Here is a 25,203-nt window from a genome sequence, read left to right as displayed (position 1 = left end):
GAGTACCTCTATCGGATCTCCCTTCTATTCCAGTCTCGTATTGTTCGTGGAAAGAAGGATAGTCGGTATGCCTCTGTGTGGGCTCTAATCTCTCTGATTTTATCCTCATGGTCTCTTCGCGAGATATACGTGGGAGGGAGCAATATACTGCTTGACTCCTCTGTGAAGGTATGTTCTCGAAAATTCAACAATAGTCCGTACCGAGCTACTGAGCGTCTCTCCTGCAGAGTCTTCCACTGGAGTTTATCTGTCATCTCCATAACGCTTACGCGATTACTAAATGATCCTGTAACGAAGCGCGCTGCTCTCCGTTGGATCTTCTCTATATCTTCTATCAACCCTATCTGGTACGGATCCCACACTGCTGAACAGTATTCAAGCAGTGGGCGAACAAGCGTACTGTAACCTACTTCCTTTTTTTTCGGATTCCATTTCCTTATGATTCTTCCAATGAATCTCAGTCTGGCATCTACTTTACCGACGATCAACATTATATGATCATTCCATTTTAAATCACTCCTAATGCGTACTCCCAGATAATTTATGGTATTAACTGCTTCCAGTTGCTGACCTGCTATTTTGTACCTAAATTATAAAGGATCTATCTTTCTGTGTATTCGCAGCACATTACACTTGTCTACATTGAGATTCAATTGCCATTCCCTGCACCATGCGTCAATTCGCTGCAGATCCTCCTGCATTTCAGTACAATTTTCAATTGTTACAACCTCTCGATACACCACAGCATCATCTGCAAAAAGCCTCAGTGAACTTCCGATGTCATCCGCCAGGTCATTTATATATATTGTGAATAGCAACGGTCCTATGACACTCCCCTGCGGCACACCTGAAATCACTCTTACTTCGGAAGACTTCTCTCCATTGAGAATGACATGCTGCGTCCTGTTATCTAGGAACTCCTAAATCCAATCACACAATTGGTCTGATAGTCCATATGCTCTTACTTTGTTCATTAAACGACTGTGGGGAACTGTATCGAACGCCTTGCGGAAGTCAAGAAACACGGCATCTACCTGTGAACCCGTGTCTATGGCCCTCTGAGTCTCGTGGACGAATAGCGCGAGCTGGGTTTCACATGACCGTCTTTTTCGAAACCCATGCTGATTCCTACAGAGTAGATTTCTAGTCTCCAGAAAAGTCATTATACTCGAACACAATACGTGTTCCAAAATTCTACAACTGATCGACGTTAGAGATATAGGTCTATAGTTCTGCACATCTGTTCGACGTCCCTTCTTGAAAACGGGGATGACCTGTGCCCTTTTCCAATCCTTTGGAACGCTACGCTCTTCTAGAGACCTACGGTACACCGCTGCAAGAAGGGGAGCAAATTCCTTCGCGTACTCTGTGTAAAATCGAACTGGTATCCCATCAGGTCCAGAGGCCTTTCCTCTTTTGAGCGTTCTCTATCCCTCTGTCGTCTATTTCGATATCTACCATTTTGTCATCTGTGCGACAATCTAGAGCTGTTGATGACTGGAAACATGTTGCCTGGTCGGACGAGTCTTGTTTCAAATTGTATCGAGCGGATGGACGTGTATGGGTATGGAGACAACCCCTTGAGTCCATGAGTCCTGCATTTCGGTAAGGGACTGTTGAAGCTGGTGGAGGCTCTGTAATGGCGTAAGACGTGTGCAGTTGGAGTGACATGGGACCCCTGATACGCCTAGATACGACTGTGACAGGTGGCACGTACGTAAGCATCCTGACTGATCACCTCCATTCATTCATGTCCATTGTGCATTCCAAGGGAAATTCCTGCAGGACACCCAACAGCTCCAGAATTGCTACAGAGTGGCTCCATGAACACTCTTCTGAGTTCAAACACTTCCGCACTCCGCCAAAGTCCCCGGACATGAACATTATCGAGCATATCTGGTCTGTCTTGCAACGTACTGTTCAGAAAAGATCTCGTGCTCTTACGGATTTATGGACAGCCCTGTAGGATTCATGGCATCAATTCCCTCCAGCATCTAACAACCCTACCACAACAAAGGTCAAGAATTAATTATGATTGTAGTGTTGCTCACGCTGCCAAATATTGCATTTTCGGGCAACAACAAAGTTATATTATGTTGCAGGTGCCATTAGAGCACAGTTAATAAATTCATTTCTTGAAATAATGGATAAACTAGGCACTCATCTTTAAGATGAAACTTTTGCAAGTTAGGACAATGGTGATGTAAAAAAGTAATCAGTACTCCGAATTTAAGTTACACTTCTTGTTTTTATTGCTTCTCTGCCTCGTGATGACTGGGTGTTGTGTGATGTCCTTAGGTTAGTTAGGTTTAAGTAGTTCTAAGTTCTAGGAGGCTGATGACCATAGATGTTAAGTCCCATAGTGCTCAGAGCCACTTGAACCATTTTTGAACTTTAAGATGAAACTTTTGCAAGTTAGGACAATGGTGATGTAAAAAAGTAATCAGTACTCCGAATTTAAGTTACACTTCTCGTTTTTATTGCTTCTCTGCCTCGTGATGACTGGGTGTTGTGTGATGTCCTTAGGTTAGTTAGGTTTAAGTAGTTCTAAGTTCTAGGGGACTGATGACCATGGATGTTAAGTCCCATAGTGCTCAGAGCCATTTTTTTATTGCTTTTGTTGCAATATCACGTAACTCGTTCCAAAACATCGCTTCACAATATAAAACATACTTGAAAATATCTTCCTCACTGTTAAAGTTCACATTTCATAAACTGACTACAATTTGCGTCTTTTTAACATGACGACCAAAGCTTGACTCTCTAATAACCGCTTACGCGCCCACAAATCAGAGTTACAAGTATGTCAAAGATCATAGTGACAAAAGAAAGAATACACATAAGAATAATATCATTGTAATATAAACATATCGAAGTACCTCTACATTAATGAAATCAGATCTGAATGTTGTCGCAGAAATATGTTAACTATTTTACAGAAACACAGTAGAATATTGCTAGTATCGAGAGGTTGAGGTGAGGTGCCGTAATGGTTACGTAATTCAAGTACCATTACAAGCACTACTTTAGACATTAGTCGAGTCCATGCCACGTCGTGTTGCGGCACTTCTGCGTGTTCGCGGGAGCCCTACGCGATATTAGGCAGGTGTACCAGTTTCTTTGGCTCTTCAGTGTATAAGTTTGTGCATAGGCTTCAGCCATCTAAACGTCCCACACCAGCCTCCCGGTGTACGTTCACAATAGAACCCCGACCACTGTATTTGCCCCACGCCCCCCGAACCCCACCACGCGATCTGCGAAGCTGCTGGCCAGGCTATTATTATGTGATCGTTCTACATTCCTATAGAGAATAGGACTGGTACTGAAGTGTTTCTCTCTGTTGCAGCTACGAGCGGCACTTCTACGAGGTGCAGGCGGGCATGCTGCGGCGCTTCTCGTTCTCGCCGCACGAGCAGACGGCGCGCGTGTCGGCGGTTGTGGTGCACCCGCGGTACGCGCGCCGCACCATGACCAGCGACCTGTCGCTGCTGCGGCTCGAGCCCGCGCTGCGCCTCAGCCGCTGGGTGCGGCCCGCCTGCCTGCCGCGGCCGCCCGCGCCCGCCCCCGCCCTCGGCCACGCCCACGCCCACGCCGCCGGCTGGCCGCTGCCCGGCACCTCCTGCACCGTCGTCGGCTGGGGCGCCACGCGCGAGCACGGGCCCGACCGTGAGTAGCACAGCCCTCTCCCCTCTTACACCCTATGTTCATTTCTTACTCAGCTCCTGCACAGGTTTTCCCGATGCGATAGGTAACCTATACTGAGACAACTTTAGAAAGTTTTTGAAAACAAGTATTTTTGGCGGTCTACCGAGAAACTGCAAAAACGTGGGAATTTAAGGAATGGGACCTGGATAAACTGAAAGAACCAGAGGTTGTACAGAGTTTTAGGGACAGCATTAGGGAACAAACAGTAGAAGAAGAATGGATACCTTTGAGGAATGAAATAGTGAAGGCAGCAGAGAATCAAGTAGGTAAAAAGACGAGGGCTAGTAGAAATCCATGGGTAACAGAAGAGATACTGAATTTAACTGATGAAAGGAGAAAATACAAAAATGCAGTAAATGAAGCAGGCAAAAAGGAATACAAACGTCTCAAAAATTAAATCGACAGTAAGTGCAAAATGGCTAAGCAGGGATGGCTAGGGAACAAATCTAAGGATGTAGAGGCTTATCTCACTAGGGGTAAGATAGATATTGCCTACAGGAAAATTAAAGAGACCTTTGGAGAAAAGAGAACCACTTATATGAATATCAAGAGCTCAGATGGAAACCCTAGTTCTAAGCAAAAAAGGGAAAACAGAAAGGTGGAAGGAGTATATAGAGGGTCTATACAAGGGTGATGTACTTGAGGACAATATTATGGAAATGGAACAGGATGTAGATGAAGATGAAATGGAGATACGATACTGCGTGAAGAGTTGGACTGAGCACTGAAAGACCTGAGTCGAAACAAGGCCCCGGGAGTAGACAACATTCCGTTAGAACTATTGACAGCCATGGGAGAGCCAGTCCTGACAAAACTCTACCACCTGGTGAGCAAGATGTATGAGACAGGCGAAATACCCTCAGACTTCAAGATAAATATAATAATTCCAATCCCAAAGAAAGCAGGTGTTGACAGATCTGAAAATCTCCGAACTATCAGTTTAATAAGTCACAGCTGCAAAATACTAACGCGAATTCTTTACAGACGAATGGAAAAATTGGTAGAAGGCGACCTCGGGGAAGATCAGTTTGGATTCCGTAGAAATGTTGCAACACGTGAGGCAATACTGACCCTACGACTTATCTTAGAAGCTAGATTAAGGAAAGGCAAACCTACGTTTCTAGCATTTGTAGACTTAGAGAAAGCTTTTGACAATGTTGACTGGACTACTCTCTTTCAAATTCTGAAGGTGGCAGGGGTAAAATACAGGGAGCGAAAGGCTATTTACAATTTGTACAGAAACCAGTTATGAGAGTCGAGGGACATGAAAGGGAAGCAGTGGTTGGGAAGGGAGTGAGACAGGGTTGTAGTCTCTCCCCGATGCTATTCAATCTGTATATTGAGCAAGCAGTAAAGGAAACAAAAGAAAAGTTCGGAGTAGGTATTAAAATCCATGGAGAAAAAATAAAAACTTTGAGGTTCGCCGATGACATTGTAATTCTGTCAGAGACAGCAAAGGACTTGGAAGAGCAGTTGAACGGAATGGACAGTGTCTTGGAAGGAGGATATAAGATGAACATCAACAAAAGCAAAACGAGGATAATGTAATGTAGTCGAATTAAGTCGGGTGATGCTGAGGGAATTAGATTAGGAAATGAGACACTTAAAGTAGTAAAGGAGTTTTGCTATTTGGGGAGCATAATAACTGATGATGGTCGAAGTAGAGAGGATATAAAATGTAGACTGGCAATGGCAAGGAAAGTGTTTCTGAAGAAGAGAAATTTGTTAACATCGAGTATTGATTTAAGTGCTAGGAAGTCGTTTCTGAAAGCATTTGTATGGAGTGTAGCCATGTATGGAAGTGAAACATGGACGATAAATAGTTTATACAAGTAGAGAATAGAAGTTTTCGAAATGTGGTGCTACAGAAGAATGCTGAAAATTAGATGGGTAGTTCACATAACTAATGAGGAGGTACTGAATAGAATTGGGGAGAAGAGGAGTTTGTGGCACAACTTGACTAGAAGACGGGATCGGTTGGTAGGACATGTTCTGAGGCATCAAGGGACCACCAATTTAGTACGGGAGGGCAGGGTGGAGAGTAAAAATCGTAGAGGGAGACCAAGAGATGAATACACTAAGCAGATTCGGAAGGATGTAGGCTGCAGTAGGTACTGGGAGATGAAGGAGCTTGCACAGGATAGAGTAGCATGGAGAGCTGCATCAAACCGGTCTCAGGACTGAAAACCACAACAACAACAAAGAACAACATACCGAGTTTCAGAACTAACGAACGGAAGTGCCACTGTAAGAATGCAGAGTCTCTCGGTAGTGATGGAGAGAGATTAGGAGGGTTGAATGGGCGCACGACGGCAAGGTCTTCAGCGCCCGCTCCGTAACAGATTGAGACGGGTGTCAAGAAAATACTCAGAACAGTAGGATAAAACAGAACGTAAAACACAGGTAACAAGCTTGGAAAAATATGTGCCTACCCACACCGAAGCGTGGGACGAAGCATGCCGTCAGCAGTAAAACATGGACAACACAGGAAGAAAGTGGCAGAGGGAGGTAAAACAATATAGCAGATGGAAGTGGCCGGCTGACCGCAAGGAAAAAAGGGAGGAGCCAGCCACTCTGCAATACACTAAAACCTCCAGCCTAAAAGTTTATGCCAGAGTCCAGACACATCACAAAACTTTAAAACCTTTGATACACACATCTCATCATTAGCTAAAACACAGGACAGATCCCCATCAACGTGTGCTTCAGCCCTTGCATCGCGGTATCAAATGCAGTCTGTTAAAATGTTCCGGGCAGAGATGTGCACACCCCAAACATCACAAAACGGGGGATCCTCCCGCACTAATAGAAAGCTATGTGTGAGAGGACAGTGCCCAATCCGAAGACGCGTGAGGGTCACTTCTTCCCGCCTGTGCAACCGGCAGGAGGAACGCCACGGCCGAGTTGTTGACTTCACCAACTGCAGTTTAATGGCTGTCACCGCCAGCCATTCTTCCTCCCACAACTCCATGCACTTCTTGTGGAGTGCACAAATGACAGACTGCAAGGGAATAGGACACTGGACCACATCCTGCTCTCTGCAGGAGTCCTTGGCAGCCCAATCGGCCTGTTCATTGCCCCATATTCCTACATGACCAGGTACCCAGCAGAAGGACACCTCCTTACCCCGCCGTTGGAGCAAGTACAGTTGGTCATGTATCAGCTGGACCATCTCCTCAGTTGGGCACAGATTCTGCAATGATTGTAAGACACTAAGAGATTCGGAGCAGAGGAGAAATCGATTGCCCCGAACACGATTCATCTGCTCCAGTGCCTTCAGGATCGCATGGAGCTCCGCTGCGAAAACGGTATATTCATCAGGGAGACGAATCCGGGTAACATGATCAGGGAACACTGCAGAACAGCCAAGGAAATTTCCTTGTCTCTCGGTAGTAACACTGCAAAAAGCGTTCTCAGGCTTCTAGCTGCGTCAAGTGTTTAAAATGCCACGACCTTTCAACCAAGCACTCCTTGGCATTTGTCACAGAAAGGTGTCAACACTGGGGAAATGATACCTGCGCGAGAGAGTTTCGACAGAAAAGGAACCTTGCATCTATACCTTTTTTCCAATCATGAAGAAACCAATGAGGCTAAAACATATAGATCCTGCACATAGCACTGTCCATACCCAGAACATCTCCATCAGTTTGGTTTCAGCCGAACAGCACGGTGCTCTTGTGGAGAATTAGGAAATCTTGAAAACATTTCTTTACACTGACAGACTCACACACATACAACCCGAACTGAGTGTCACAACACAGGACAAATTCTATGACAGCCAGACGATTGGTACCTACTGAATGGCATAACTTTACATTAAATATATAAACAAGAACAATAATATACACAAATAAGGACAAACACACAAGCACTGGAAAGGATACTTGGAATGACACCGACACAAACACAGAAACAGACTCAGATCCTGAAACAGATACAGACAGTGTGATTAGTATACAGATGTAAGTGATGTAACTGTTTATTAAGCTTAGGTAGAGTAATACCAGTAGTGAAAATGACATAAATGGTTATTAATCATAGATAAGGTTTCGCCTTACAGTGAACACAAACACAATGCACGCAATGAGTAGAAATAAGGAAGCCGAAAAAGCGTAAATAACGTACCGATTGTGCCTTGCAAAAAGCACATACGACCTGTAACAAATGTAATATAAGAGTAATAAAATGCACATCTGTACACATAAATGTCTCAAATGAGTATTAAAGATGTATTTTGTACGCTACCTCGAATGTGACAGGCTTCATGCTTTGCCGAGCCCTCAGATCCGAGGCAGATATGTGGTGGGATCTATAGCACAAATATAGGCACTTTCTTACTATTTTTATTCAGACTTCTTAAATACAAGAATCTTGGTATTTTAGAAAATTTCTCCGAATTTATAATATTTAATAAAGTTACAATTTCATAACATCTTTTCTATCTTTCTAAACTCTTATTAAATTCCTATCTTTTATACATAAATCATCAATTTCAACGTTTTCTCTTTTTTTAATTTCTTTCAAGGTTGCAAGTATTTAAAGCTGCAACATTATAAAACCTCATTAAAAATAATAAATATCACATACGACACACAGAATGCATGTAAAATTTCATATCGTGAAAATACGATATGTCTTAGTAACAAGGTGGCAGGTCATTTGTAAGTGGCAGCAAATAAAATAAAAAAAATGTCAAGTGTAATGACCGCTGATGGGCTGCCCTTACATACTCTAGCTGCCGGCTATGCTCATGGAGTCGCCATGTATGCACATACGTTGACTCTGCACTCTACTTGCCCACTTCAAACACGTCATCCGTCGATAAACACTGCACTGAGCTGCAGTCCGCCGTGTCTAGTAATGGTGTTGTCAGTGATTTTTATTTCTATGCCTTCTTTATTACACAGACCCAGAAACGCAGAAGCCGCTACTGCGAGCCACGACAGAGTTTTCGTCAAGTTTGATTCGGCGACGTATTCTAGACCACGCTCAACTAAAGCGGATTTTCGGGATAGCATATACGATAAAATCTCGCACTCTCTTCCCTACATTGTTCTACAGTGCGCAGTGTTTGTCCGACGTGAGATTGACCATACTCATATGATATCTTGTAGACACTAGGTATTCTGAGACCTGCCGCATCTTCAAACGATCCCAGTAACTGCCAAATTTTTGATGTGCGCCTAGATATAGGGTTGATTTTGCGTCTTTTCTACAGGTGGCTTATACTGACCGACACGGAGCCACAGAACGGTAAAAAAGGAGTTCCTTTTCCTGCCCCTCTTACTGCGATTCTTGATTGAGATCACTTCATTTATTCGGCGAACGTTGTAGGCATTGTTCCTGAAGACCTTGCGTAGGTGATTCAGCTCATGGGGCAAGCTGTTGGCATCTGATATCGTTCTTGCATACCGAGCAAGGTGGCGCAGTGGTTAGCATACTGGACTCGTATTCGGGAGGACGACGGATCAAACCCGTGTCCGGCCAGCCTGACTTAGGTTTTCCGGGATTTCCCTAAATCGCTTAGGCAATTGCCGGGATGGTTCCTCTTAAAAGGCACGGCCAACTTCCTTCCTCATCCTTTCCTAATCCGTTGAGACAGATGACTTCGCTGTTTGGTTCCTTCCTCCAAACCAACCAACCAACCGTTTTTGCATCATTACCAATATTTGTAACGTTACGCGCTTCTATGCTGGGTCATAATGGTTGCTGGCGTGCAGGGATCGATCTGTAGGCGCTATGGCCAAGGTATCTGTTGCGTTTCTGGCTGACAATGACGTCAAGGAAGGGCAGTGCATTGTCTTTCTCTACTTTCGTAGAGTGTTGGATGTTACTGTTAATGCTGTTGAGATGTTCTCAGAATTCGAGAAGTTTTCGGCAACCAGTCGGAAGAAATAAATTGGTTTTAATGGGGCCGCGTGTAAGGTAATACTTCAAAACTGTCCATAAAGAGGTCTGCAACAGCTGGAACTAAAGGGCTTCGCGCTGTAGCGTCGTCTATCCGTACCAGCATCAGCAGTCATTCCACTTGACAATGGCGAAGGAGAGCTCGGTCGAAAGCTCGTGGTATTTTAACCACCTGACGCGGCTGGAAGCTCGAAAATATTTTATTCAGAGTGGTCACTGGTCTGTATTGCACGAAAAGGTCATTTAACAATGACCATTTCCTACGTTTCCTGCACTCTCACGTGTTTTACAGGTGTTTATAGTGGTTTTTGCTTTTGTCTTAAAGAAGATATGTTTTGGTAGTGTACAAAAGCGTCTCGCCGCAGGACCGGTGTGACGTCTCACAAAGCCCTTAGAACGCATGAACTGCGGAGCCCCCTATTCACTTCTTATGTTTTGTTAAATGTATTATTCTACTAACATACAAGATTTTAAGGTAAAGCATAATACTTCTTTTTCTATTTTAAGCACTTACAGGTGCTATATAAAGATGGAATTTCCGTTTTCCCTTCCAGTTCCCGATAACGTATTCCTGTATTTTTCACGGATGTGATACTAGACGGACTGTGCGACGGTTGTCACATACATCCACTCCTGCTACCCGCTTTTACTCAGACAAGAGTAGCAGTAGTATGACCGTGGTGCCGAAAACACTTGTTTTTCTTGTTATGAGACTATCATCCACAGTAGTGAGTTGAAGTAAATATTTATTGCACTTTCCTTCTGCCACATTTTACGAATAGTTTACAAAGCTTTACTGAAAGTAACGACCTTCCGCCTGAGGGCAGTCTTCTGCTCGCTATCACGAGGGTTTCTGAACACATTCGAAAATACCCAGGATTCTGCATACTATCAAATGCCTCAACAACTAGCGCAAGAAGAAATGCTTTATCCTCGATAGGTGATGTGTTAACAACGACAGAAAAATGTCCCCCAGGTACGGCTAAGTGGAATTTGTTACTCAAGTTTCTAAACGGATTAAGGACATGCGGAGAACCTTGAACAATACCCTGCCTCAAGGATCAGTCCTGGTTCCCATTCTGTTAAATTTATGTATGGGTGACATGCCACCTACTTGCTCTAAGAAAATCTCCTATACAGGTAACCTGGCATTAATATGACAGAACAAAGATATCAAGGACTGTGTGTGACTTCACGTTATTGAATGAGAACTTTTGGAAACGGAGACATTAGCCAAGCCCTAACAAAACAGAGGTAATCTCCATAATAAAGAGGCGTACAGGAAGTTGCACGTATTATTTGATGCCTTCGAAGTTTCCAAGCTGCCCGGGTGTCATAGTCAGCCATTTCCCAACAGCCGGGGAAACGTAGATTTGTCCGGCCTCAGGTGGATGGTCTTTCATTTAAAAAAAAGCACGTGATACTGTTCCAAGGAATCTAGATTGGAAAGCATTATATGTGGCAAATAGAGACGGCCTCTTGATTAAAATAATATAAGAAAAATATAAAGATGACACATGCCAAATTAAAATCGATGCATATTTTCGCAGAAATTTACGATAAGCGAGGATCTGTTACAACGCTGTCCTTTCACCAACATTATTTAATATTACATATATATATAAGCTTAGCGCCCTCTGCTTCTCTCGCGTAGACTGTATGGTCTGCACAACCTTTTTTTTCGTTCGTCGATTTTTTAAGCCCTTCACAAATTGCAACATCTTCTAAACTTTTCACGTTAAATAAGGTCATAGAAGTGTGGTTTTGGCCGAATGTACTTCTGACCAAAAAGCGAGTCTGACAGCTGGAGTCCAAGGTTTTTATTAATCATTCACGCCTTCTGCGTTCTTGTGGTGGTGTTCCCATAGAAACTTCACCTCTGAAACATATTTCTTTGTGTCTAATCGAGAAGTGAAATACCGGTTTCTTTAAAAGGATTTTTTTATTTCTGATTGAGAAACCAAATAGCAATTAGCGTAGTTCTAGTTTCAAAATTGCCTTAATAGCGACAAATTTTCAAAAAGCCTATCATTTCCAATTTCATCGGGCTAGAAATATAATTTTGAAAAATCCCTTATTGAAAGATGCTTACAGTATTTCGGCAGATTTAAAGTTTCTGTTCTTAGGGGTTTGGGCTGGGCGCTGATGGGTCAGTGAATCAGTCTGGCCTCAGTCTGGCCCTATTCCACCCCGTTAGGGGCTGAATTTCCAAAAACATTGAAACACGTATTGTTTCATTTCTAACTGAGAAACGAAATATCAGTTGTCGTATATACACTCCTGGAAATGGAAAAAAGAACACATTGACACCGGTGTGTCAGACCCACCATACTTGCTCCGGACACTGCGAGAGGGCTGTACAAGCAATGATCACACGCACGCCACAGCGGACACACCAGGAACCGCGGTGTTGGCCGTCGAATGGCGCTAGCTGCGCAGCATTTGTGCACCGCCGCCGTCAGTGTCAGCCAGTTTGCCGTGGCATACGGAGCTCCATCGCAGTCTTTAACACTGGTAGCATGCCGCGACAGCGTGGACGTGAACCGTATGTGCAGTTGACGGACTTTGAGCGAGGGCGTATAGTGGGCATGCGGGAGGCCGGGTGGACGTACCGCCGAATTGCTCAACACGTGGGGCGTGAGGTCTCCACAGTACATCGATGTTGTCGCCAGTGGTCGGCGGAAGGTGCACGTGCCCGTCGACCTGGGACCGGACCGCAGCGACGCACGGATGCACGCCAAGACCTTAGGATCCTACGCAGTGCCGTAGGGGACCGCACCGCCACTTCCCAGCAAATTAGGGAGACTGTTGCTCCTGGGGTATCGGCGAGGACCATTCGCAACCGTCTCCATGAAGCTGGGCTACGGTCCCGCACACCGCTAGGCCGTCTTCCGCTCACGCCCCAACATCGTGCAGCCCGCCTCCAGTGGTGTCGCGACAGGCGTGAATGGAGGGACGAATGGAGACGTGTCGTCTTCAGCGATGAGAGTCGCTTCTGCCTTGGTGCCAATGATGGTCGTATGCGTGTTTGGCGCCGTGCAGGTGAGCGCCACAATCAGGACTGCATACGACCGAGGCACACAGGGCCAACACCCGGCATCATGGTGTGGGGAGCGATCTCCTACACTGGCCGTACACCACTGGTGATCGTCGAGGGGACACTGAATAGTGCACGGTACATCCAAACCGTCATCGAACCCATCGTTCTACCATTCCTAGACCGGCAAGGGAACTTGCTGTTCCAACAGGACAATGCACGTCCGCATGTATCCCGTGCCACCCAACGTGCTCTAGAAGGTGTAAGTCAACTACCCTGGCCAGCAAGATCTCCGGATCTGTCCCCCATTGAGCATGTTTGGGACTGGATGAAGCGTCGTCTCACGCGGTCTGCACGTCCAGCACGAACGCTGGTCCAACTGAGGCGCCAGGTGGAAATGGCATGGCAAGCCGTTCCACAGGACTACATCCAGCATCTCTACGATCGTCTCCATGGGAGAATAGCAGCCTGCATTGCTGCGAAAGGTGGATATACACTGTACTAGTGCCGACATTGTGCATGCTCTGTTGCCTGTGTCTATGTGCCTGTGGTTCTGTCAGTGTGATCATGTGATGTATCTGACCCCAGGAATGTGTCAATAAAGTTTCCCCTTCCTGGGACAATGAATTCACGGTGTTCTTATTTCAATTTCCAGGAGTGTAGATATAGCTTTAAAAATGCTTTCACAATGAAATATTTTCATAAAACATTTCACCACCCTCTATTTCATCATTTAAGGGGTTGAGTATCCAAAAACAATTAAAAGCGTATTTTTTTATTTCTAACAGAGAAGCCAAATAAAAATTTTCACATCTGTAGCTTCAAAAATGCTTCCATAATGAAATACTTCCATTAAAACTGTAAAACTTTCATCCTTTCTTTCACCCCCATTCCCCCATACGGATTCAATTTCTAAAACAAGTGAAACACGTATTTTTCATTTCAACCAATACGCCAAATTCAAATGTTCATAGATTTAGCTTTAAAAATACATTCTTAATCAAATATTTCATAAAACTTGTCTGTAGGGGTTGAATTTCCAAAAACACTATTACAGTTTTTTTTTATTTCCAACAGAGAAATCAAATACAAATTTTCATAGATCCAGCTTTAGAAATACGTTAGTAGTTCTTTAGTAATGAATTATTTTCAAAAAATCTTTCAACCATTATTGTCTCTCCACAGGGGTTAAATTTCAAAAAATGATGAAACAAGCATTTCTTTATTTCTGACCGAGAAACCAGATACCGATTTTCGTAGTTTAGCTTCAAAATTGCCTTACTAGCGACATGTTTTCAAAAAACCTTTCAATCCCTATTTCACCCTCTCCGAGATGAACTTTCGAAAAATCCCTTCTTAAACGACGCCGAAAGTATAAGATAAACACCCTCGCGAGGAAGTGGTGTCAGCAGTGCCAAACGTTGTCGAGAACGTCGTCCTGTTGCTCGCGGCACTGAAAACTCGTTTTCGAGCACGGAATGTGTGCAAATCAACGCTCCAAGCGAAGGGGTTGTTTCATTGATGCTTTTTATGCCACCTTCTGAGGCCTTTCCGTGTCGATTCTCAGCGGAAGTGTGTGTGAAATATTTCCGTCGGCCACCCATAAGAAAACTGGGTGATTTCAACGTGGGCGTCGCAGTTCTGACCTCCATCACAGAGGAGTCAAAAGATGAGGTGAAATGTTGGTAACAGCGGGGGTGACGGCCTTCGCATCGTGTGACACGTCCCCTGTGCAGTTGGACAGAGTTGTGGTGAAATTTGGTGCCAGTGTGACATGGTTAACCCACCTTACACCCCAGATAAACTTCTCAGCTCTGGCCTTTTCTTCGCGTGTGTTGTCAGCTTTCTGTTTGAAGCGTCGCCGGTCCGAGAGTTTGCAGAACGCCACGCTTTTGTCCCATTACAGAGATAGGTTGTAGGCACCTTTGAGCCAAATTTCAATCTTTTGCGTCGCAATTGGGCACAATTACAGGGTTTCAAAAAGTGACCCATTAATTATGTGAGAATATTTTTAAGGAAGACTGTTGAATACTTGTATTAAGATGTTAAAACTTCCGAGCTTATGTTTATGTTGAAGGAAAAACCCTGTAATGAGGAAATCTCAATTAATTTTAAATAATAAGCTGTAAAATGGAACTGCAATATCGTTGTTTGTATAGAAATTTTAATGATAACAGCATTACTGGTTTCTGTGACTCTTGTTGCAAACTGTATGAGGGAGAATTAGATTATATGAAATAAGAGTCACTTAAGTAGGCGTAGAATAGGTATGTCCTAAACATTTATATTAAAATGTCGATTTAACATTGTGTGTTGTGTATTTAAACCGGGGACCTAGAAACGACGGAGAGGCTTCGTCCCGCCATAGCCCTCAGTGGTTCCCAACCCGAAGACAGGCCACAGCAGTCCACCCACCCCACCGCCACCCCACACTGAACCCAAAGTTATTGTGGGGTTCGGCCCACAGTGAACTCCCTCTCCCCTCCCCCTCCTCCCCCGGGGCGTCTCATACCAGACGAGTGTAACCCAAAATGTTTGCATAGTAGAGTAATTATGGCGTACGCGTATGTGGAGACAGTGTTCGCGCAGCAATCGCCGACATAGTGTAACTGGGGCGGAATAAGGGGAACCAGTCCGCATTCGCCGAGCTAGATGGAAAACCGTCTTAAAAACCATCCACAGGGTGGCCGGCACATCGGACGTCGACACTGTAAGTAGGCTGTTTATATTTTCTTATTGGCAACGTTACGTAGCGCTCTGTATGAAAATCAATGGCTGTGCTGTGTGCAGTCTGTGGCTAGTTAGCATTGTTGTCTGCCATTGTAGTGTCGCGCAGTTGCATGTTAACAGCAGCGCGTAGCGTTGCGCAGTTGGAGGTGAGCCGCCAGCAGTGGTGGATGTGGGGAGAGAAATGGCGGAGATTTGAAATTTGTAAGACTGGATGGCATATATGTTATGATTATTAACGTAAATACATTGTTTGTTCTCTATTAAAATCTTTCATTTGCTAACTATGCCTATCAGTAGTTAGTGCCTTCAGTGGTTTGAATCTTTTATTTAGCTGGCAGTAGTGGCGCTCGCTGTATTGCAGTAGTTCGAGTAACGAAGATTTTTGGTGAGGTAAGTGATTTGTGAAAGGTACAGGTTAATGTTAGTCAGGGCCATTCCTTTGTAGGGATTTCTGAAAGTCAGATTGCGTTGCGCTAAAAAAATATTGTGTGTCAGTTTAAGCACAGTCCTGTATAAATGTTCTAAGGGGACGTTTCAACACTAAAGGCCGGTTCCCACTAGGGCTGCCGCGCGTCAAAACCGCGCGTCAGCGGCGTGGTTGCCATGGAAACGGCGTCAGCGGCAAGGCGCGGCGGGCTCTGCGTCGCGGTTTGACCATGTCGAACCGCTTCCGCTGCCGCGTGACGCGCTCCAGGTGCGCGCCGCCAATCACAGAACGCGCTGAGCGTGACGTCAGGTACGGCACCCCGGGCCTCACGAACTTGCGCCTAAGCGCTGGCGCGGACGCGGCGGCAGCTATGAAAAACATATCATCCGATTCCAAGGAAACTATTCGGTAGAAAAATTTGATTCTTGGGCATGTTACAGCCTGATATCTTCTCTCGATAAAGGACCGAATTTCTTTTCGTTATTCGTCGTGGTTACTTGCTGTATCGCATTTACGTAAACCTTTACACGAAATTTTAATGAGTGTGCAGAGGTGAAAACGCATTGCGTGGACTTTGCGTACAGTTCATTTTAGGTTATACATTATTGCGTATGAAATTTAGTCAACATATCGAAATTGTTTTTAAAGCTGAGAGCAGATCGATAGCTATCACCGTTCTCGAGATATTGAATGATATGTCGGCGGACGGGCTGTGCCGTGACCGCAAGCGGCTCGCTCGCGACGCGACCGATACTTCGTCCTGCTCGTCGTAAACCATGTGGTTGTATCAACCGCAAATTTCGTAAACGTTTCAAGAAATCGAAACGTGTTTTTTTGCAAACGATAACTTGTGAAAAGTCATGTATTTCGTCGTATGATAAATATCCTAAATCTGTTTATCTACCGAGATATGAAAGTAACTACAGTTTTTCAGAAGGGATAGATGAATTTTTTTAAACGACATTAATAGCATGTCGAATGAGAAGTTAAACCGAAACTAATTTGCTGGTATGTCATAAGATGTAATTTACTAAATATGTAGAGATATTGATTATTTCCTTTCTTTTTTCTTCATCCAGTGTACTTTACTGATTCAAGACGCGTTTCGCCTTTTACTTTAAGGCATCTTCGGTGGAATCTAGAATGATTCAGTTTTGTTTTGATATGTGATACTTGCAGATTATAAAACAGTTCACATCTTTTTTACGTGAATGACTGACTACTTACAGTGAATCGAGTTTTTGGCGGACATATACGTTTCCCCTCACCTGGTCACATGCTGGAGGTTGAACTAAAACTTAGATTATGGAACAAAAGCACATTTTCATGTTCGCTCTTTTTTCTTCTGTCACTCTAGCAGTAGACGTTTTACTGAAAACTCTGATTTGAAGTCGTAACTACAGTGTGTTCGCCTCATGTCCCTTCCTGTCTGGTTTGTTTATGTACATGTTGCCAAACTGCAGAATTATATGCTGAAAACTAATGTTTGTTTATTTTTGTTCTCCTTATATCTGTATGTGTGTGTGGCTAGCCGGTGATAGTTATAGAAAGTTGAAAGTGAATCCAGTAGTTGTCAGACAGTGGTTGAAAGATTTGGTGTTCAGCTGATTTCAGTTTCGGTTTAAATGTTTTGTGGAGGAGTGCATGGAAGAGTAAATTCACTGCTTACATTAACAGATAAAATAGTAGAATAGTATTTCAACAGATGATTATTATCAGAATAGTATCACCCAACCCTTTTGTCCTCACTCTTTGATGCCCCATAATACGTCCTGTCAACTAACCCCTATTGTGGTCAAAGTTGTGCCGTAATTTCCTCTTCCTCCTCTATTTAATTCCGTACCTCTTCTTTAGTCACACGATCCTCGTATCTAATGTTCAGCACTCTTATGAATCACCACGTTTTGAAAGCGTCTATTGTCTTTTTAACAGAACTGTTCATCATCCAAGTTTCACTTACATACAAGGCTGCACTCCACACAAATACCTTTGTAAAATAGTATCCAACCATTAGAATTTATATTCGGCGTGAACAAATTTTCTTTTTCAGCAAGCTTTTCTTGCTATTGACAGTCTTCAGTCAGGTTTGCGTCTGCACCAGGAAATGCCTTACAATTTAAAATCTGGTTTCGAAAACTGTTCCAAATATATATTATTCTTTCGTGATTCTTAAGCAAGGTGCTGGCGATGATTAAATTATGCTCTGTGCGAAATTCTATCAGGTGGCTTCCACTTTCATCCCTTCCACCTAGCCTTTGTGTTCTTACTGTTTCGTGTACCTGATACCGTATCACATTTTAAATTTTTGTCTCGCTTAACTATCTGAATAATTTCTTTTGTCGTACATTGTTTCAATGTGTTAGGAGATAGTGAACAATCGTGAACGGTAGTCATGAAATCTGTTCATGGTGAAATGAGAAAACATGAATAATGAAATATGTGAAAGAGTACATTGTACAGAAAATGAAAAATTGGTATGTCTTCACCCAACTTCGTCTTTCCTTCATGTAGGTGTAAGATATAGTTAATCAAACGCAGCGCGCGTTTCAGTGGGTAGTGCCCCGTACCTCAGTGGCTGTCCGTCATTGGCTACCGCTAACGCCTGCCGCTTTCAGATGGGAACGCCAATTCCGCGAGCCGCCGCGCCAACGCGGAAAACGCTTACCGCTGCCGTTGCCGCACGCCGCGCTGCCGCACTCTAGTGGGAACCAGCCTTAATCCGCCGGGCAGATTCGTGCCGGGGACCGGCACGCCTTCCCGCTCGGGAAGCAGCGCGTCAGACCGCGCGGCTAGCCGGGTGGGCGTCGATTTAACATTACCTCGTTCTGTTTCGGAGTTTAGAACGTTTATAATCCGTCTACTGTTTCACAAATAATTCAAAATCGTCATCTGGCGTCCAGTGTGTACTATGAACTTCCAGTGACTTGCTACTTCTACTGCACAAGCTTGAATATGCTAAGAACTGGAAATTCTAACAGCAATAACATTTGTTTTCCTTCTTAAGTGGTAACTGCACCTTAACTAAGACTGGTTCGGGCTCCCTAAATAACAATAAATTTTAACGTAAGTTCGTACTCCAGGCGGGCATAACGAAACGAAACAAGACAAAATCACACTTATTAGGTAGACAAACGTGTATTAGCCATGGAGACATGCTACCACACATCGCACGCGATTGATTAGATTGCTTGGGAATTAGGAGCAATCAGTGATCGACCGCTGCGATATGCGATTCGCGGACATAGCACGTGTCGTGGTGGTGGATTGCTGCGACCCGTCTGTCCTGTGTGGAGGCTCTCAAAGGGATAAGGGGCGTGCTTATGCCTGGTTTACACCGAAGTGAATGGAAGCGAACAGAAGCGAATGAGGATTCGGAAACAACTCGCTTGTATTAACTACCATTCGCTTGTATCTGTGGAGAAAGAACGGACAACACGATCGAAGCATAGGCTATGAACTCTTCATTAATGTTTTTTCTCGCTAATAATCGTCGCACAGGATTATATTATGGATTGAGAGACAATGCAAAACTTTGATACTGACAAAGGATTATTTTGCGTGGCGAACGCACTGATGTTGAGGGAATAAGCAAAGAGGAACAGGAAAAGAAACAATTAAGTGTCTGACTTTGTAAGTAAGCGTGAAATGCGTGGACGCTATGCACTTAACACTGAGTTGCAGCTCCTGGTTTCCTTTATTCTAAAGTCTGAGTATATGTCAATGGGCGCTTTTCGCTAGCTTCCCGTCGCAATTGAGGACGATATTTAAAAGTAGAACCTTAATTTTTGATTATCAACATAACTTCAAGAAAGACTAAAGTTTCCATTGTGGTTTTTAGGAACTGGAGTCATTTACATTAGCGATGGTTTCATATTTCACTAGCAGCTATATCTCGTATAGTTTCTGATGTCTGCAGTGACATATGCAAAGCACTTCAATATAGTGCATGTGACTCCTCACATAGCACCTATGATATCTATATTTTTCTATCAGCAAGATTGCATTCTCTTCATATCACTCCATCGCTCACTTACGTCAACGGGAGTAGACAAGGTACCATACAAAAGTTTTCTGTATAGTTAGCGCCGAAGCGGAGAGGACAAGGACATCTTTTGATGGTTCGCTAACAGACCGACAGCCAGTGGATCACGAGTGAATGCGAACCGAACACAATCAAATTCAGTTCGCTTGCGCTCGCCTACCGTTTACACAAGAGGTAATTCTCGTTCGTTGACGCTCGTTCGCCTGTGTGTAAGCCACGTTTGTGAGGTTAGCGTTCTTTCAACCCAAGAGAAATAGGTGATTTTCGTGAATTTTTTCAAGTAAAATACAAAATAAACGCTAAATCTGATCATAAAGTTATATTGCACACAGTTTTGTCTTTATGAAGTCTTTTACCTTTGCAGCCTAAACATTAGTCATCGGCGGGAATTCCCGATGCACTCCTACTGCACGTGTTACAAAAATATTTGGTATCAGATATTTTCAATGTATTTTCTGTCAGCAGTCAGATGGAAATTGAAAATAATAATTTCTGACAAGAAGGTCACGTGTCAAAAACAAAATAATGTCATTTTCTTCGCCCATAAAATGTAGAGAAAAGCTTGCACCTAAAATGTCAACTTTTGAAAATGTCGACTTTTGAAGATAGCACAAAACGGCTACGCACACTGATAAGAGAACTGAGTTTAGATTCCGGCATTAAATTCCGAATAAATTGTATGCACCGCTCTCAAGTTTCATTTCCAGCCAATTTGAAAAATACAGCTTCCAGGAAACAGCGTTAAAATTTTGGGTTACTTTTTTTTGTAGCTAAGTTACACATGCGTCTAGTCATCGATCCCTGGAGCATGCAATAAACCTTCCAGATCCAAAAGAAGGTCCTCCATCTTCTTCGTTGCCATGGTGGTCCTGCGGGCCTGTTTGGCAGTTTCTGTCATCTGCTGCTCTGCTCGCTGGGTATACTTTTCGTCCGCTTTTGTGCAGAAATTGTAACAGGCTACCCAATCTCAAGATCGAGAGCGTTTATAATTTCTATAATACCTTTTAGGCCGTCATTGAAATTAAATGCTGGCAAATTGGGCGCAGTGTCGATTATTTATTTTTCCCGCTGTGAATGGTCTTCGGAGAGACATTTCCATAAATCGTTTCGTAACACGAGAGCCGAGTGGTGGTCACTTTGAACAGCTGCTGCAGTCAGATTACCACTTCTTTATTTCCTTCCCTCTGCTGTGTTTCTTTGTTCGTTGGAACTATGTTCTCCGCGCCACTTTAATTTGCCCCACCCTGTAAATGACCTTCTTTATAGGCGGGATTACACTACGTAAGAAAATGACTTCATTAATGATTTTATATCTTCCTTTGTCGTAAATATATTCCACTTCCCGTTAAACCCATGCATATCAGGTTCGTTTTATCTGCCCAGATGAGAAGTGACTATTTTTTCAGATTTTTAATAAACTGTCTTCGTCGTGTAAGAATAGCCTTTCGCTGCGCTAAAACAATGGCATATCGACTAGATAAAATCTGATTGATTACGGATATTATTTAACAGTTCTTATGCTTAACGTCAAAATATATCACTTCCGATTACTTTCTTCTTAAATACTGTTCATTAACTGACGAGAAACTGTAATAATTATTATTCGTGTAAGTTCCTATGTTCACTTATCAGTCAGATATCTCTTTAATCCAAAATGTTGGTCAGTAAGCCCCACAGATTTTAAGACGAAGGTAAACACTGCATAGCCATATCGATTACTGAAATGACCACCGGGATCAAATTTGAAGACAAGCAGGCAAAGAAAACTGTTTCTCTCATTTTCATAGTTCGCTGCTTTAGAGAAAGTTAATGTTTTCGGTTATACATGGTGTCCCAGCTATCTTGTCCACCCAAAATATCCCTGGAACAATAACAGCTATTGGAAAACGACTTTCACCGGTATCAATGTAGGGCTGGGGTCCATGAATGTACATATTTGGAAACATTCTAAAACGAAAGCATATGTGTTTTTTAACACAAACTTATGTTTTTTTAAATGGACCTCCTATATTTTTTCTTCAGAAATCCATAGATGACAAAGCACATACACAATGGCGTTGATTGCATCGCAATATTCCCATTACATCCCGAGATATTGAGACGCGAAGTTGACGCTTGAAACACCTGACATGCGCTGCTAGCGCACGTCCTGAGGCTCAGGCGTGAACCCCACGCTGCCCGTAATCGCGATGTGGTTGACATGCGTAATCACACTTCCATACTTATCAAGAGGTCCGAAACGAATAATACGGTCTGCTGCCATCAACTCTCATAAGCACATAATGGTTTCCCTCTTGCACGTTTTACGTATCTACGTACACAATATGAACCAGTACCGATCGATGTACACCCGTCGGGTTGTCTTATTTATCCTGCACACCCAAAATAAGGTTTATCTAATGCGTTATATGACCCATTGTGCCTGTCGCGCAGGACCTGGCTCTACCTAGTCAAGTGTCCAACGTAGTTCCCACTACTGCCACAGTTACCACTTCGCCTTGTTTATGATTTGCGACCCATGCAAACTCCTGTACTTCACCGCCCTCCGAGCATCCCATTTGTTGTTGCTTTGGCGTGCAGTACACCGCTTACCAGTGTAGTCGTGCATCAGAGTAATCTAGTGACGGCACGGAGGTAGTACACATTGTGTATAAACGTTGTGTTGTGGAACTTATACTGTACAGTATAATGTACACACATGAAGATATGGTAGAAATGCTGCTGATCTATGGAGAATGTACGTTGCCGGGAAATACGTTATGAGATTGCTTGTTTGTTGATAGTACTGTTAGCGAACATTATGATTATTAAGTTAATATGTCTGTTTTCTACCCTAGTCTACATACCTGTACTCTGCCCTGTTGTAGGTGGACGAAATGCTGTTCAGGCAGAACGACTGTACAGAAGACGATTCCCTGACAAGCCATCGCCTTCGCGCCGGATGTTTGGTCGTCTCACATCTGGTCTACGTGAAACGGGAAGCTTAAACCCAAGACCTCGATAACGTCCTAGAACACGCACAGATGAACGTGCTGAAGTTGCTGTGCTCGCTACCATAGCTGTGAATCCTTAAATCAGCACACGTCAAATTGAACGTGAAGTTGGTGTGTCGAAATCAAGTGCACAGCGTATTCTTAAACGTCATAAATTTCATCCTTACCATGTTCATTTACACCAGGATCTTCATGGAAATGACTTACGCAATAGGGTAACATTTTGTCGGTGGGGCCCGCATCTCGTGGTCGTGCGGTAGCGTTCTCGCTTCCCACGCCCGGGTTCCCGGGTTCGATTCCCGGCGGGGTCAGGAATTTTCTCTGCCTCGTGATGGCTGGGTGTTGTGTGCTGTCCTTAGGTTAGTTAGGTTTAAGTAGTTCTAAGTTCTAGGGGACTGATGACTATAGATGTTAAGTCCCATAGTGCTCAGAGCCATTTGAACCATTTTTTGTCGGTGGGCTCAGCAAAAACTTCTAATCCAAATTTTTTTGCAGATGTTCTCTTTACCGACGAGGCATCATTCTCCAACAAAGGAATTGTCAATATGAGGAATATGCATTATTGGTCCATAGACAATCCAAAATGGCTCCGTCAGGTAGAGCATCAACGTCCGTGGAAAGTTAATGTTTGGTGTGGGATTATTGGAGATACCATTATCGGACCTTTCTTTATAAATGGCATCCAAAATGGCAGACAATACTCCAGATTTATACGACACAATCTTCCTGTTCTCTTGGACACCGTACCTCTGAAGCGGAGAATGGTCATGTAGTATCAGCATGACGGATGCCCTGCACATAACGCCTTACGAGCACGACGACTTCTGAACCGTAAGTTCCCTGGTAGGTGGATTGGACGAGGTGGCCCAGTTAGGTGGCCTGCCCGATCTCCGGACCTTACACCGCTGGGTTATTTTCTTTGGGGAGCAGTGAAGGATGCTGTTTACCAACATGAACCAACAACACCAGAGGACATGAAGCAACGCATTATTGATGCTTGTACAACCAGAAAAGAGGAAACAGGAGCACGAAGTAGGGCATCCTTCATCCGCAGAGTGACCCTATGTATGCAAGCCAATGGGCATCACTTTGAGCATGAGATGTGAACGCTATGTTTAGTATGTAGTGCTGGTATCACAGTGGAAGTTTCTACAAAGGGCCATTTTACCCAGTGATGTTAAGAAACATTTGTTTGCAACAATTTGTCATTTAACGCATTAGGTAAACATAACATTGATAATTATGTGATAATAAAACTAATTGGTTAAACATGTTTACATTCATCTTCTATGTCCTACCTGAACTTCCCAAATCAAAACATTTTTACCTAAACAACGGTAAAACTTTTAGTCCACTTGCTCGTTTCACTAAAACTAAAAAAAATATTTTACTATTACGAGTGAATGATTAACTGTAACTTGCGCTAGATCTACAGTAAAGTAAAGTTTTAACGTTGAACGGCATTACCTTTTTAGTAACGGATTAACGATAAGCGAAGTTAACTTTGTGACTAACGTTGCGGTACACAGATATGTTACAGAGCCGCATCACCCTAGCCTATGGGATAAATACCTGCTGGAATGTACGACGTTAATGCAGGATGGCAGCAGACCGCATTATTCGTTTCGGACCTCTTGATAAGTACGGAAGTGTGATTACGCATGTCAATCACATCGCGATTACGGGCAGCGTGGGGTTCACGCCTGAGCCTCAGGACGTGCGCTAGCAGCGCATGTCAGGTGTTTCAAGCGTCAACTTCGCGTCTCAATATCTCGGGATGTAATGGGAATATTGCGATGCAATCAACGCCATTGTGTATGTGCTTTGTCATCTATGGATTGCTGAAGAAAAAATATAGGAGGTACATTTAAAAAACATAAGTTTGTGTTAAAAACACATATGCTTTCGTTTTAGAATGTTTCCAAATATGTACATTCATGGGCCCCAGCCCTACATTGATACCGGTGAAAGTCGTTTTCCAATAGCTGTTATTGTTCCAGGGATATTTTGGGTGGACAAGATAGCTGGGACACGCTGTATAACGCTTCCTAAACTTAATTCAGGCACTTTCCACAATGAGGAAACCCTTCACTGTAGCCTATATACCGTCGAGCAGTTTCTTTCTTTCTTTCTCGGGCCTTTGTCCCGCTCCAACGCGGGGTCGGCTTTGTTATGACGGATTTGGCAGTGTTAGTTGCAGAGGGTGGCCGGATGCCCTTCCCGCCGCCACCCCGAACCCCCCGGGACGGAAGTAGTGTACCCCAGCTGTCTGCGTCTAGTGTAAGTCATGAAATAGTGCGAACGTTTTTCAAATGTCTGTGAGTCGTGTAACTGAGGCGGAACTGGGGGACCAGCCACGTAT

The 25,203-nt window shown here is 43.7% G+C and overlaps 1 protein-coding gene across 1 annotated transcript in view; it reads left to right on the top strand.

Moving 5' to 3' along the window:
• The window catches only part of LOC126154543 (serine protease nudel-like), a 191,535-nt gene that overhangs the window by 53,548 nt on the left and 112,784 nt on the right, over positions 1-25,203 (top strand). Inside the window, exon 5 of the mRNA XM_049916151.1 lies at positions 3,347-3,666. Coding sequence (XP_049772108.1) covers positions 3,347-3,666 — 320 coding nt within the window. The remainder of the gene's footprint in view (positions 1-3,346; positions 3,667-25,203) is intronic.

The sequence above is a fragment of the Schistocerca cancellata genome, chromosome 2 (assembly GCF_023864275.1).
Source record: "Schistocerca cancellata isolate TAMUIC-IGC-003103 chromosome 2, iqSchCanc2.1, whole genome shotgun sequence".
In the NCBI taxonomy this organism is placed as follows: Eukaryota; Metazoa; Arthropoda; class Insecta; order Orthoptera; family Acrididae; genus Schistocerca; species Schistocerca cancellata.
This window is presented reverse-complemented; position numbering and strand designations above follow the sequence as displayed.